This window comes from Glossina fuscipes, unplaced genomic scaffold (genome assembly GCF_014805625.2).
Source record: "Glossina fuscipes isolate IAEA_lab_2018 unplaced genomic scaffold, Yale_Gfus_2 226, whole genome shotgun sequence".
NCBI classification, from domain to species: Eukaryota; Metazoa; Arthropoda; class Insecta; order Diptera; family Glossinidae; genus Glossina; species Glossina fuscipes.
Genome location: NW_023998569.1, coordinates 550,110 through 565,708, shown reverse-complemented (window position 1 = coordinate 565,708; position 15,599 = coordinate 550,110). Strand labels below are relative to the sequence as shown.

General features: G+C 32.5%; 1 protein-coding gene across 7 annotated transcripts; it reads right to left on the bottom strand.

Annotated features, from left to right (window-relative positions):
* Positions 1–5: 5 nt before the first annotated feature.
* On the bottom strand, positions 6–8,829 carry LOC119642573 (ecdysteroid-regulated 16 kDa protein). Of its 7 annotated transcripts, XM_038041759.1 has the most exons (4): positions 5,347–5,581; positions 950–1,164; positions 780–885; positions 6–715 (listed from the first exon to the last, which is right to left on the bottom strand). In XM_038041759.1, exons 3-4 carry the CDS (start codon positions 859–861, stop codon positions 318–320), a joined length of 480 nt encoding a protein of 159 aa, XP_037897687.1. In that variant the 5' UTR covers positions 862–885; positions 950–1,164; positions 5,347–5,581; the 3' UTR covers positions 6–317. The 7 variants fall into 7 exon arrangements, with proteins under 7 accessions (XP_037897687.1, XP_037897688.1, XP_037897682.1 ...); XM_038041760.1 differs by lacking the exons at positions 950–1,164; positions 5,347–5,581 and adding an exon at positions 8,790–8,829; XM_038041754.1 differs by lacking the exons at positions 950–1,164; positions 5,347–5,581 and adding an exon at positions 5,622–5,801.
* Between the last annotated feature and the right edge of the window lie 6,770 nt (positions 8,830–15,599).

Genomic DNA, 15,599 nt, shown 5'->3' with positions numbered 1-15,599 from the left:
TTTTTTTTTTGTTATTTCATTTTATTCATATATAATTTTTTGTTAATTTTTCCCTCGAACTTTCTTTAGTAACTATTTGTTTAAAATGTACAGAAACGAAAAAAACTTTTGTAAAAATAAATATTTCGTTATATAAATATTGATGCCAAGGCTGGAGGCATCAATATATGTAATAACAAAATCATATCAAAAGAACAATTATGTTTTGTATGTATGTTATTAAAAAAAAAGGCAAATATCTTACATGCTTCTAGAAAAAAGCTCTCAGATTCTATTTCTAAATTTTATCACATTAATATTAAGGTTAACATTTAAAATTAAGCTTTAATTTTCGCTGGCACTTCGAAACAGACGACATCATCGTCTTTATCGCCCAAACCCCAATGTACCACTAGACTGACGGTCGGATAAACAGGCAATATTTTAAAACTATTTCTGTAGAGGTAAGTTTCGCCTGCTTTCAAGGGGCAGCCAACCTTATTTTTACCTTCGGCATCATAAATATGAGGGCAAGCACTGGTACCGTAATAGCCAAGAAACGGTATGGGAACATCTAATATTATGCCCTGGATATCGGAATTGAGTTCCTTAAAGTCACGTTTTGGTTTTAATTTGATTTCGACCAGAGTGTCAGTATTACGTTTCAGCGAACATTTATTTTTAGGGCAATTCGATATGTTTACATCATTTTGTTCATCAATCAGATGAGTTTTAGCTGAAATGATGACAATTTCACTACAACTATTTTTTTCGTTTTTTTGTAATGTAATACGACTTACATTTGGCGCAATTTTTCACTATTGAAGCCGAGGTGGCCAAAACTACGGCCCCCAGAATGGTAATACACATGACGGTTTTCATCTTGCTTTTGGGACTTCTGTTAATCTATAAAGAAATAAAGAATTTTATTGAGATTACCAAAAATGATTATTATTATTGTTATTGTTACTCTTTAGGCAGTTTGTTTTCAGTCTTTACTATAACACTTTCTCGCAGGATTGTCTTACTGTCGCTTTTTTACTTGAGACTATTTGTGACGTTTATTAAAAACTTCTTTTTTTATCATCTCTTTTGCAAATTGTGTAGCTAACCTTGTTGCGGCGACTAATAAGCAAATTGTCTTCGACAGTTATTTCTTGGGGAACGATTACGTCTTTACGTCAACTGATTTCAAAAATATTTTGGAAAAAATGTTGGGTGATTGCATTTTGCTTCAGTTGAGTTTAATTTCATTTCAATTACATTGCAATTTCCATTTAACTGTAAATTAATTACCGTTATTATTATTATTATTATTATTATTATTATTAATAATAATAAAATATTAATTAAAAAAAAATTTTATAAATACTTCATTTGCACGTAAGTCAGACAAGATCTTTCGTACTTTTTATATCTTACGCCACATGCTATACAGGGTATATTAAGTTAGTGCGGACGTATGCAACACCCAGAAGAACTCGACGTAGACCCACTTTTTATTATAAGGATCGATTTAGAATTTCTGCGTTGTTTTCGTATGTTTAATCTATAGACTGCAGTTTTGCTGATATTTTTATGACATTTGATGCACCGAAAGGTTTTTCGCCAAGGACGATCGCTATTGAAAGCGATTCGGATCGGACAATTTTTTCAATTACTTGCCATATAATGCCTTGTTTCGGAACGTCAATATATGACTAACTGTAGGGTAGAATGAGGTATTTAATGGTGGGCAGCGCCCCGCTTTTCTGTTCTTGTTTGTTTTGAATGTTAAACTTATTTCCGGAAATCTGTTTTATTTTCATATACATAATTATGACAAAGAGACCACTAGGCCTATTGCGTGATAGGGAGCTTTCTGTAATTTAACTTTAGCTTAAGATTTATTTCACTTGTCCAGTTAAAAATGTAAAAGTAAAGCAATCTGAAAACTGCTCTTATTCAAGCAATTATAGTCTTAACCCTTTGCACTCCTAGTTTTTTCTTTTTTACCCATTATTATTTTAAATTATATAATGTCGACTCTGGTGTAGAAAATACAATGTCGACACATAGATGGCGTAGCGTTAACGAAGTTTTAATTAAGCTGATAATTGTTCTCGATCTCAAACCTAGGAAATTGTTTTATAGACGACATTTGTGTTAGTTCATCCCAGAGAAAGATTAATATTAAGTTTACAATGTTGCTAACATGTTAATTTATTTTAATTTATCGAACGATCGATCAAACTACTTCATTTACATAACCGATGCTTGTTAATTAAAAAAAAAAAAAATCCCTATATCGATACAGAGGAAGTTTCCATAATCTAAAGTGTTTGCATCATGGTAGGAACTATATCCAGCGTATATTATACTGTTATTAAATATTAAGGATATACAAAGAAATGCTTTGCGCATAAGATGAACAATAACGAACAATAGTCGGTTCTTCATTTCAAATAATGTTAACATTTTTTTGTATTTTTGTTTCCCATATACGTCGCGCTGTACAGGCGAAAATGAATTTATTGCGGGCATCTACACAATTTTAGTTTACAGCATAACTGGCAGGTAACTATAATAAAGCCCGCCTTTTAGACGAAGGCAGCGAAGACCATGTTATTTCCATTTTGTTTCCTAATAGTATGTACAAATATTTGATTTTTTGCCAATTAGTAACTTAATATTATAAGAACTTTCCGTAACACCTAAGCTCTTTGAAAAACTTGTGCAAAATATATTGGTTGTTTTGAGGGCCTTAGTTGAATATGCGTCTATCATTTGGTCTCCTAATTAGAATTATTACGTTGACATGATCAAGAAAATTCAAAAACAAATTCTCTTATTTTCACTGCGTGGACTGGGATTGGATACAAATAGGATTACTTCCGTTTGAGCATCGTTCGCTTCTAATCAATTTACTTAGTCTCGAGTGAAGAAGATTGATCCTTGCAATAGGCTTTTTGATTAAACTTACTCAAGGAAACAGCTCACCACCATTCTTGCTCAGTAGTCTGGATTTTAATGTTCCTTCAAGAGTTTCATGGAATTTCCTTCCACTTCGGATGCCTCAATCCGGGAATAATTTTGAACTATTTTTTCCTTTCCGGGTTTTCTATAAACAATTTGATGATTTTTCTTATTTCTTCTGGTTGAAGCGGTTTTCTCTAATCGCTGCTGCGTGACGTACAAACTGCTCAATTCGTCTTAGGGCGAAATTTGGGACTCATAATTTCAATCATTGCATTTAAATTGCAAATAGATAATAATAATATTTGGCAAGCCTATCGACTTAATTTCATCTTCTTAGGCTGGTCCATTAAAAAGCGCTTATTAGACTAAGTTTTACATTTTATTCCATCAAGTGCTGTGGATTAGGTTTAATATGAGTTTAGTTATGGTGTTCGTTGTCATTTAATGCTCTACTTAGCTCTTAGCTTTAGTATCTATGTACTGAGTTATATATAGTTCAGTTCAGTTCATATAAATATATTAAATGTAGTCATCTACAACAAAGCTTACCTTACCCTGTCGACCTTAAAAGGATTTTTTAATTTCATATAATTAGCAAGCAAAAAGATTATAGTGCGCCATGGCCTAACATTAAATACCCGGCACCACGATATAGTTCCACATACAACGACTCTTAAAAATAGGGCGGTACACGTGAGGTGGTCGAAAAAATGGCCCGAATTATTTTCGATAGCGTTTGCCTTTGAGCGGAAAACACGTCAGTGTGCAAAGGCGCCCAGTAGATTGAACACAAAAAAATGTGCAATGAAAAGTGAGTGTATTTCAAATTCTTCTGGGTGTTGCATACAATGGCGCAAAGTTAATATAGCCGGGTATCTCAAGTTGTGTAGGGTATAAAAAGCAATGAGAAGAGAACTATATTCGCTTTTCAAAATTAATTTTATATGGTAATTACGTAGGTTTCTTACACAGTCGCAAGGACTTGTTAAATGTTTCTAAAACCAGACCAAAAAAGTCACATTTCAGAAATTATTATTGATAAGCCTTAGTAACGCTTAATACCGATTGCTCTAGGTCCGTTACTCTCTGGAGATGTTTTTTTTTAACAGTAGATTGTAATTCCGACTCTTTCCTTATATGAATCTGTAGAGGCCACAAAAATATGAGACACAGATATCCATAATTTCTGTTACGCTTACCAAGCATATTACGTTTGCATGCCTGTTACTAAAAATATGAGAACATAACATTTATTTCTAAATATTTCTTTTTTTAAATTCATTAAATTCTTTTTGAAAATTTCGATAACTGCAAGGTTTTTGTTTGCTTTCTTACGCATATTTTTGACTATTTCCTGTTAATTCTTCGATATATTTGTACAAGTGGTTTTATATAATATATAATTCTATATATATAATTGTATAAAAAAAGAGCATTCATCCCCCCTTGTACGTCTCCTGAATAGTTTTATACAATTTTTATAGGCGTGGCATTCGATTTTATCCTATTTTCAAAAAAAAAAAAGAATATTCTCTTTCCATATATATTCAAACAAATGGTTTGGTTGAAATGTAATATATATTCTTTTTTATATAAATGTATCAAAAATATGCTTGGTACTTTCGTACGTATGTACTTTTTTTGATATTGCTTTAAGTATTATGAAATATTACGCTTCATTCTAATTGTTTTCTTTCAAATACATAGGCAATTGGCAAGACATTATGATTTTATGCCCTCGTGCTATGTTATATATAGATATAGTTTTAGCTATCAGAGAATAGTCAATTTTCTTCCTTTGTGCTTAGACATGGAATCTCAAAAACTAATGTTGTTCTTTAATCAGCGCGAAATCTTGTGCAACATTAAATTGCGTATTAAACGCTTGCTTTATTTCGCAATTCACAAAATTAGCAGAAATTTGACAACATGAAAATGTTTGTTCACTTAAAAGGTTTATTTAATCTTTGTTTATTTAAAACCTTGATTTAATCTTTGTTTACTTAAAACCTTTATTTAATCTTAAATTCTTCCATTGTATCTACCTACGGAATAGCTCTGAATTCTTCAAAATGCTCAATGTCTCCTTTTTTAGTCTAAGAATTCAATTCATTAGTCTAAAATTAAAATAATAATAATAATAATAATAATAATAATAAATTAATTAAATTGGATATTGATGAAAGGCTAAGAAATATTTCACACTTTAAAACGTATTCGCATACTGCCAAAGAGGAATTCCATTAACTTTCCCAAATGTCATACACAGACACACATAACGGAGTTAAGGTTTAACATTAATTTCGTTTCTTATTATTATTAAGTTAACCAATGAAATAGACTTCAAGATTAAAGTCTTAAAACACTGGCATCTAAGGCTTATAGCTTTTATTAAAAACTCTACCGCACTTGAGATCTGAACCCATGACCATTGAGTTGCTAGCCGGTCTTTCTTTGTCTTAGGCCATTCTGTTGTTTCTTAAATTATTATCGACATCCACAAAAAAAATCAAAAATTATTGTTTTTTGAAAAAAAACTTTAAGCAAATGGACCACAACTCTATTTTATTCAACACAAACTGATTTCACTACAGACGCATGCGCAACTTTACTCGCTGAGATAGGTAGGCAATGACCGATATTAAACTGAATTCAAAATTGTAGGAAAGTATATGTGTACATACGTTTAATTATTTATACACGTTTGTTTGCAATTTACCAAAACAATCGCTGTCAAATACCACTTTAGCGAAATAGAAAGACTTAAGGCACGAAACTGGTTATTTATATGCAATTCACGTCCACTAAATCTTTTTAAACAACTTGAACTTTATCAAATAGTCGTATTGAACTAAAACTCATATCGTTCGTTTACTGAATTTATATATTGGAAAATTTACGTTCTTAATTTTATTGAGGCTCTCTCTCACTCTCTCTCTCTCTCTCATTTCAGCTTTTTTGCTCATGTTCTGGGTGTTTCCCCCGTTCTCTCTCTTTCTCTTTATGTGTGTATATATACGCGTGTAGGCTAATAATTTCTCTCAAGCGAGAAATAATATCCGAATAAAATGATCATAAGAAATACGTGCATGAAGTTCATTTACACTGAATGGAGGTAGCGAGAGAAAGACGTTTACTTTTTTTTCCGGTGCGAAGTTCTATTCTCTTATTTGCTTTTTTGGTAACATGAGAGACAACGAAATACATAGATGCTCCAACATTTTGTTGAAAATTGGTATTATCTTTCTTTATATTTCTTTATATGAAAACTTGTAAACGAAATTTTCTCAAAACAACGGGAACATGGAATTTAGAATTCTTCAATTCTTCAAAGGCAGCGATGAAAAAAAATTTATATTTGGTCCTTTTTCGCGCATACACACGTACATCCACCATAACCCATACTCACTTAAAAATGCTGAATTGTATGTGCTTCTGTTATGCAAACGTTTGAAATAATGCGGCCTCATATCAAGTATCTATTAACAGAATCTTTGCCCTTAAAAATAACGAGAATGAAGAGCAAGCATGTTAATGATAACAGATAAAGATTCCCAAGAGGCTCCTAATCTCAACTTTGAACAAAATGTTGGAACATCTATATGTTATATATATGTTATAAACCAGACGCTTATTGTGCAAATTCAAATTTGGATTTTCTGTTTGATAAGGTGTGCATATCCCGAAAAAAAATCTGAAAAATTTTGTTAAATGAAATAAGATTTTGTTTATCCTTATTTGTGTACAGAACAAATAAGCAATCGACTACACGTATCGAACCCAAGCCAATTTAATTTATGATTTTTTTCTTGTTGTATAATTCAGAGAAATAATAAAAAAAAATGTTGCTTCAAAGCAATGGTTGCATTTAACGACAATACTTAACACTTAACTACTCAAATAATTAACTTTGATTTACAATTCTGATCGTTGCGCTGTTCGTCTGTGAACGACGGGCATGCTAAATGAATATAAAAATATTTATTGATTATAGGGAATGCAAGCGAGGGCGCAGCATATTTCAGTTAGGAGGGGTGAGATTTGAAATTAAATTTCTTAGAAAATATTAATAATCGTTTATTTTTTATATCTTACACCAGATAGATTAATGTGTTCACCTTACTCACCCTTTGCCTTGTAACACCCAGAGAGAAATTATAAGAGACCGCTTAAAATACATATTTTCTTGACTAAGCTACAATGTTGAATCGGTTTTATTATATCCATCGGTCCATCGGGATGTCTGCTTGTCTACTGCCGTTTGAGAAGCAAAAAATAAAACTCAGCATATGTCGATTAAATGACATACATGACAGTATGCATTCACTGATCAAACGACTTAGTTTTCTTGCAACAGCTTCCATCCTTCAAAATTCATTAACTATCCCAGATTATTTGAGAACACAGAATCGTGGGAGGAACGTTTGTTCTCTGCAGATTTGTTCTACAAGCGGTTGGGAAAACTATCAGGTAGCCCTCGCGTAACATATCTCTATCTGGTACTCAGGGACTAATCATGTCTCGAGGAGCGAGTTGTGATTTTCAGCTTCGGGATTGGGGCTCACCTGTTCAATAAATCATCCAATTTGCGCCAAATCTCTTTTTCCTTTCGCTTAGAAGACCTCAACTCGGACATCCACTTTGTCTACTTTTTAATTTCATGCAGGCGGTAAAAACGCGGATAGAGTAAACAACCCTGCTTACATTGAATTGTTTCCGTTGGAGCAGTAGTGTGTAGAAATGGCTTTAATTTTGCAATGAAAGTCGACATACTTTTCGATACGGTTTGGAACGTGTAAACCACGTATAATACCAGTTCTTGCGCTAACGAGATCCTATCACTCGATCAAATTTGCGCTTTGAGAAAACGATTGATGTAATCTATGGATGTTGGATAAATTGAAACATCGAAGGATCTAAAACAAAATTCAAAACGTAACCTCAGAAAGTAGCTATGAAGCTTTCTTCCACACGAGCTTTCCAATCTTTACTTTTACAATCAATTGAAGACTAGAGCCTAGCGACAAGATAAACTATAAATCGGAATTGCTTACTTATGTTATATTAAATAGTAGATGTAGATAACAGTTACTGCAATTGGTTTGATTTAATTAATTAATTTTATGTGGTGCAGTACATCTCACCTCACGATTATGAAGAACTTAAGTCCTCCAATCTTTATGAAAGAAGCCTAGAAATGATTAGCAAAAGAGAAACTATTCTTACATTAGAAATTGTAAAATCAAATGCTTTCGGAAAATCAGCTTTTGCACACTGCCTCACTTACGGTGCACACGTGCATTAAGTTTGTGCGGACTAAGAAGGACATTAATAAGCTCGCGTTTATTATATTGGCCCAATTTTATTTGGCAGTGCACGTTTTTGGCCCAAGGTTGATCGTTATTGAAAACGCTTCGGATCGGACCACTTTTTCGACCATCTCCAATTGTTATGTTTTTAATTTAAAGTGTCTTATTCAATTTAAACATGCCTACTTACCAGCGATCGATTCAAGCATAGTGCCGTAATGTAAACTAAAGTAAGATTATATTGAATATTAAACGTAGCATAAAATAAGTTAAGCATACTACAATCAAAAACTTTTGATCGTTTTGCGAACATAAAAAAAAATTTCCGCGTAAACAAAACGGTAAACATAACTAAATTATATATAACGACAGAAATGGAACAACGTATTTTAATACAACAAAAATAAAATTTTTTTAACTAATTCCAACTCTTTGCTTAAATTAGATTTTTGCTTCGCGGGCATTGTTGTGAAATGAATTTGAAACATTAATTTATTAATCACCTTGGATAAGAAAACAGGGTGTTTTATTTTGAATACTTACGGAGTCAATCAATCGTTAGCTTAAGCGAATCGCGTCAAGTAAATCCCATTACGAAGCAAATCTCGAGAAGGAGCAAAAAAACTAATTTATTTTCTTTAAAATTTACTTCATTTTTTTTTTTTTGCATTTACGAACTGCAAAACGGATTTTTTACGTAACGTTATTTTATTTTATCTTTTTTCAGGGCCCCGGCTTATGATTTTCGATATTGAGTATACTCGATAGCTTTCGATGACGGACTTGCTATAACTAACAGAAAGTTTACAGCTGTCGATAAATGCAGCATTTTTCTTAGTATCGAACGAAAAATGACTAACATATGCAGGTTAAGATCGAGTCTTTTCGATCTCGGAAACTATAAACCGACCCTAAGTTACAGATATTAGTAACGTACAGTTAATACTTAGTTTCCGCCCTGTTTTGACTTTCCACCTGCTACTAATGATAGCTCAACTTATAATTACAATTTTAAGGCCAAAGTTATTTATTAATGGAATGGAATAAATATATTGGGTTACTGTTTAAACAAGTGAAGACATTTATCTTTGGGTTTTAGACTCTTAAATAAACCGCGTAAACCGATAATTATTTTAATTGTTATTTATATCCCAACCTAAAAAATAAGTGAGAAAATTATATCCTATTGTGACCGAATCTCTTATACCCGTCACGGCTACTACAAAAAAGACTAAAAAGGAGGAAAAGAACCAAATTTTCTTACACTACAACATTGGATAGACGCGGCTGGATTTTTCTATTTTCACAATAAAAGTGGAAATTTATATAGTGCATGTGTAGTATTTTATGAGTAATAAGCAAAAGCCACGGAAAGCAAAGTTGCTCACAGTTTTCATTGCATAGGAGTGTCCTTTGAGCGGTTTGGGTCATTTTCAAATCTGGCAGAAGATTTACCACAGATACTACACAATTGAGCAGACGGACGGATGGCCGGATGGATGTGCTTAAAGCATTAGACTTTGACACCGTTCGCGAATGTTTATAGATTATGGGGCTTCGGAAGTTCTTTTTTGAACACTGCAAACGTTTCGACATAATGAATACACCTGCTCATCGGTGATGGGTATAAAAATCGTAATAGTAATGTAATATTGTAATTATTGCTTTAATGATATATTGTACTAATAGCTATCAATGTTTCATAATGCAAGCACGATAAGAGTAGACGGTCAAGGACGCGAATTTCGATTAGTTATTATCCAAACATGGGTTACATAAATTTAGTTAAGGCGTTTGTAAAAACCATTTTGAGCCTTACAAATTTTCAATAAGTCGTACATTTTGAAATGGTTCAGCCATATCCATCTGTGCGAAACTTTAATTTTATTTAGAATTAATTATTTAAGGTTGTTATACAGATTTTGATTTGACCTCAACTATTCTTAAGACAATTTCACCAACTTCTCATCTCTCTCTTTCGCTATAATCGAAAAAATTATGTAATCAGCGATTCATTATGGTAGTCATTCATTGGGGAATTTCGATCTACTGCCGATTGGTATATTTTAATTTATTTTTTTTTTTTTATTTTTATAAAAGATAAGTTGCCATTGAGACCTTAATCGGCCCAATTAAAGAGGCATACTTTAGGATGACGGTGGTAGAAAGTGCCTCCCAAATGAACTTTCGTAGAGTATTGCTCAGTCGATGATTTTCTATCTGCTCTCACTGATTTCACACCATGTCTCTAAGATGTTTTTAAAATTAAAATGTTTGAGAAGTTGAAAAAATATTATAATAATAAATATTGACACTAAAAGCTAACACTATAGGTCGCACCTAAGAACTGCTTTTAGATTGTTAATTAACCAAGATATAGATGGAAAAAATAAATAAATAAAATCGAAAATATTTACTATATTTACCTAATAATGAATCGTTACTTTTTTAAAACTATTTATGTGAAATAAAAGGGCGGTGTCATGCTTTCTTTATCTAATTGGAAAATAATTTTTTGATGCGAGTGGGCAGATAAGAACGATTGTGTTTATGTAAATTTTCTATTCTTAAATAATTTGCAATAATAGCTTACTTGTCTTGACTTCTCGATCAACTTGCTAAACTTGAATTTTCAACAAAATTTGGTACAAAGGCACTTCCAAGTTGCATGCATATTCTATTAGTCTCTTTACGAAGAAATCTAGGGTCGATTTGTGGTTCTCGATATCCAGCTGTAATGTATTGAAACTTCACAGCTGAAAAATAAAGTGAGTATCTTTCTTATTAACAAACCAAAAAATCTTTCTGACGTAAAGTCGCCGCCGAGTTACATATTCATATTCCGATCGAGTTTATTCGACACCGGCCCACAGCGTTTTCATTGTTTCTCAGTTGTTATTATTATTATTATTATTAAAGAAGATATGAGAATAGAAGGACACATTGATTGTTTGGTTTATTGGCAAACATCTAAAAACTTCTCAAGATATTCGTTATCAAGGTTAATACAATTCTGCTCTCACTCTGTCCATATAACTTTTTTTCCTTAATAATTCAGATATCTCGATAACCTCGCGTTCGATTACGTGAATTGTTTCTTTTGGCTTTAAAGAGCGATCTTAGCATGGGCCATGCGAAGCAGTCAACTTGAGGTTTTGGAGTTCGTGGATTGTCAGACTAGGAGATGACCCAACGCTAGCTTTTTTTTTCTAAAGACTCATCGTAAAAATTCCCGTGTTAATCAATCTAAATTGACTTTACAATTTTTCTAAACCTGTTGAAAGTGCACTTTGTTTTACAAAGGAGAAGCAAAAATTATCGTCGAGCCGTTTTTGTTAGATTTCATTTATCAGTTAGTCAGTAAGTCCGGGTCTTTCATTTATATGCGTAACTTTCTATTTCTAATACGATCATGAAAAATAAATTTGATACTAAGTAGTTCTCTTTTACATACGATAAATTAAGAGTAGAACAACATCTATCTACCGCTTCCAATAGTCGTCACTTTCACATCCATTTCTTTCAAATTTTTCCATTTTCAAAGTTGATATCTAGACTTAAATTAATTGTTCGTTTATAATTCCCAATAGATAAATGACGAGCGGGCTGATAATCATTCCTATAGACAGGCATTGGCAAGATGCGAGAACGATTTATGAACGAAGCAGTACAGAGAGAACCCGAATGAGTAGACAGACGAATTTATTAACAATGTTCGCTCTTTAGCACTTCAGTTTTGTCCTTAAATACCATAAACGGGTTGGTAAAATTAACATAATATTGTTATTAGAACAAAAACAAGTGATTAAGATTAAAAATATCAAAAATAATTTTTAACTGTTCAATATTCTATCCATTACGAAAAGATGGCGGCATGTTCCATTTGTTGAAAGTTTCGCAATACTCAAAAGGAAGCTTTTATGGTCCTGCAAAATATTGTAATGTAAATCCGTTCTTTAACGAATTTACGTTATTTATTCAACGTCTTTTGAAATAAAGTTCGTACCGCTACACTGCTACAAAATTAGAAAATCTATTTGCTTTCTATCTATAAGGCTTTAGTACTCGTTGAGAATATTGCAAATCAACTCTCTTGACTCGACTCTCACGAGTCACTTTCGATTAACTTTTCGACGCATTTACGATTGACTCGACCCTTCTACGACTGGCTTACGGCTCTCTTGCCTTCCACAAATATTCTGCTTATATACCCTTTTACAAGCAAGTTATCATTACCTAAATTCATCGCAATATTATTGATTAATTTGTTTTCCGCTACATTTCCTCCAATTGTTGTCAATCTTTTTGCCAGTTCGCAGCTGTATGACCCAAGTAACGCGACAGAATTTAGTTTCTTAGGACATTGGCTATTTTCATTAAAACACATCCACTGAGCTGCCAAGTAGGCAAGAATCTCGACTAGGAACTCAATGGTCGTGGATTCAAATCTCAAGTGCGGTAGAGTTTTTAGTAAAGCCGAAAGGCTTAGATGCTAGTGCTTTAAGGCTTTAGTCTTACCATTTTTTCTCTGGCTAAATTTATAATAATAATAATAATAATTTCATAAAAACTCAAATTATTGAATATGGCATTTTCATAACGATATGTATACAATCTTGATTAGTAACAAATTCTGAATCCGTCCGTGCATCTGCCTGTGTTAAGCATGCTCCTGGAATATTGGAAAATCTTGAGCGTAAAAGTTGGTGTTCACTGTGGGCGAAATCGCTACAATGGAAACTAGGACACACCCTCTTTTATCAAAAGTAGTAAAGTTGAGGTTTTTGCTCATTACTTGTGGATTACAACAGATGCAACGACAAAGTGTTCTTATACGGAATCAGAAAAAATCGGCCACGTTCACCTAACATTATAGATTATCGAAATTTACTATTTACCGTTCTCTTTCATTTTCAAATAAAGGCGACCACAGCCTTCTTAAATATTTTTATACCAATCACTGGAAAATTAAGGTATACTCGTTTTGTTTTTTGCCATAGCGTATATAATATCCAAAAACAAGCTTTAGAGATCCTATAAAGCATGTACATTCTTCATCAGCATGAAATTTTGAGTTGGTTTACCTATGTCTATACGTCTGTGTGTCCGCATGGTGTGTATTGTCGACACTCTTCTTGCCGCAAAATTAAAATTTGGTAGAAACATTGGAAGTTTCTGCACGCAAAAAATGAAAATGAACAAAATTAGTTAGAGCAGAAGCGCGCAGTGGAGCGTAAAGTGAACGCAACTCAGTTTTTTTAACAAATATTTTTGGATTTTTGCGAGTTACTCGAAAATTATTAATGTTAGAAGGCTGAAATTTGCCACGTTTACTTTGCGAAAAACTCTACTCTTTAGATCCAAAAATGGACCATGCCCATAGCAAGTTACAAGTAATTAAATTTTACAAACTCGACAAAACGTTTAAAACTATTTTGTACACGCTTATATGATCTACTTAAGAATGGATATGGTAGACACGCGGATTAATTTTTTCTTAATAGTACCAGCGATATTGTGTATCAAATAAAAGAACTTGGAGATTAGAATGCGAAAAGCCTATTGGTGGTTATGAGAGGGTAGATGAACTGAATTTTGAAAGTGCCTGCGTACGCATACCTTTTATTCGGACACGACAGCACATTGCCTTGTTGTTTAGTAATAATGTAAAACAATTTAATGACGTATGCAATTAATAAATTTGTTTTAAGACTTAAATATTCACTATTCTACGCGCTCACACACATTAAATAACCAAAGATTGATAGACACATGTACTTGCACGTGTATTAGTGGACATTAAGCCGGTTTACTTGCTTATTTAAAACGCAAGTCGTTTTGCTTATTTTAAATTAAAATTGTCATTACGTGCGACAAAGTGTAATTAGTTTATCAAACGTTTGGAAACAGACATAAGCAGACTTTGAAATGTTTAGTTAAAATGAGCTGAATAATTGGAATTGCACTGATGTGTATAGATCTACCTGATCAACAAATTTGAGATTGGACTCGTAATACTTCTTTAATCATTCATTAGTTTGCCTCTTTTTCTGTTGAAGAACATTCGAAATATGGGTAAAATAGATGAAGATAGCAAACGCTGCTTTATAATTGACTTATATGATTTATAAATTTAAATTGGATGTGCCCCTAAAAGCTTTTCGTAAAAACGCAAGAACTTATGGTTCAGGAATCTTTGCCTTTCAAACAGGAAATATGCATGCTAATGAATAATTTTTTATGTTCCACAGCGGATGGAAAAAGAATATGTAATAGTTTGAAGGATGTGAAGACAAATTCAAATTTGACTACCAAAGACACCTGTCAACTATATTAACGCAATTCTGTTAAGCAATTACGAACAGGGTATGGCTGGACTTGGAAGTATACTCCGTCCAAATTAGAAAACGTAAGATATTCTGTAGATACTTTATAAATCTCTATAAAAATTCCTTTTAAATAAGCTTAACAAATTCAAATCTCGCCTTTCGGAACCATGTTTACCAAATTTTCTAAATGAAGAAAGAAATTTAAATCTGTTAAAAATGAAATTAAATTCGTGTTTTTTTCTGTTGATGTTAGTAAAGCACGTATGCTTTGCTAATATGCAATTTTTTAAATTTAATAAAAATAGTTCAAAAAAACAGCATTTGAACTTGTTTAGCTTTTTGAAAAGGTATTTTCATGCTGATTCATGAGACGTTCACAAAATATTTTACTTTTACCAGTTTGAACGTGATATGGACGATCCGCCTTCAGAAACCAATTTGCAGGAAGTTATTAAAACGTCATCATTACAATCTACAAAATACGTAAAAAAACCTACTGCGTTAAAAAATCGTACCTAACTCCTTAGTTAGTTGCTGTCTCAGCTATCTGTAGATGTCTCTAGTTCTTAAATTCATCTTCACACGCTTAATATTCCAAACAAAAATTTTAGAAAAGCCAGCTCGACCTACTGAGACAAAACCGGTAAATTCTTTTACATAGAAACCCCTAAGGGTAGAACTCTAATTTTGAAAATTTAGTCTAACTCTCAAATAAGATATTAAATCAGAGGAACTGTGAATGAACATAACCCAGCACGGTTATAAGCCTACATAGTAATTTTTGGAAACTAGTAATACATAGTCCTAAATGAACCCCGTTCCTTATTTGAGTCGACTTTAAAGTAGCATAGTTAGAAAGAGCGAAACCACCAACCTGTTTAAAGTAAAGATTAATTGAGGAATTAAAAAAAAATGTCAATAAAAATGTAGGCATAAGAGGGAGCCCAGAAGAATTAGTACGTATAAAAAACAGCTAAGTTGTACACGATGTGCGGAAAGCTAAAAAAAAAAAATGTAAAAATAA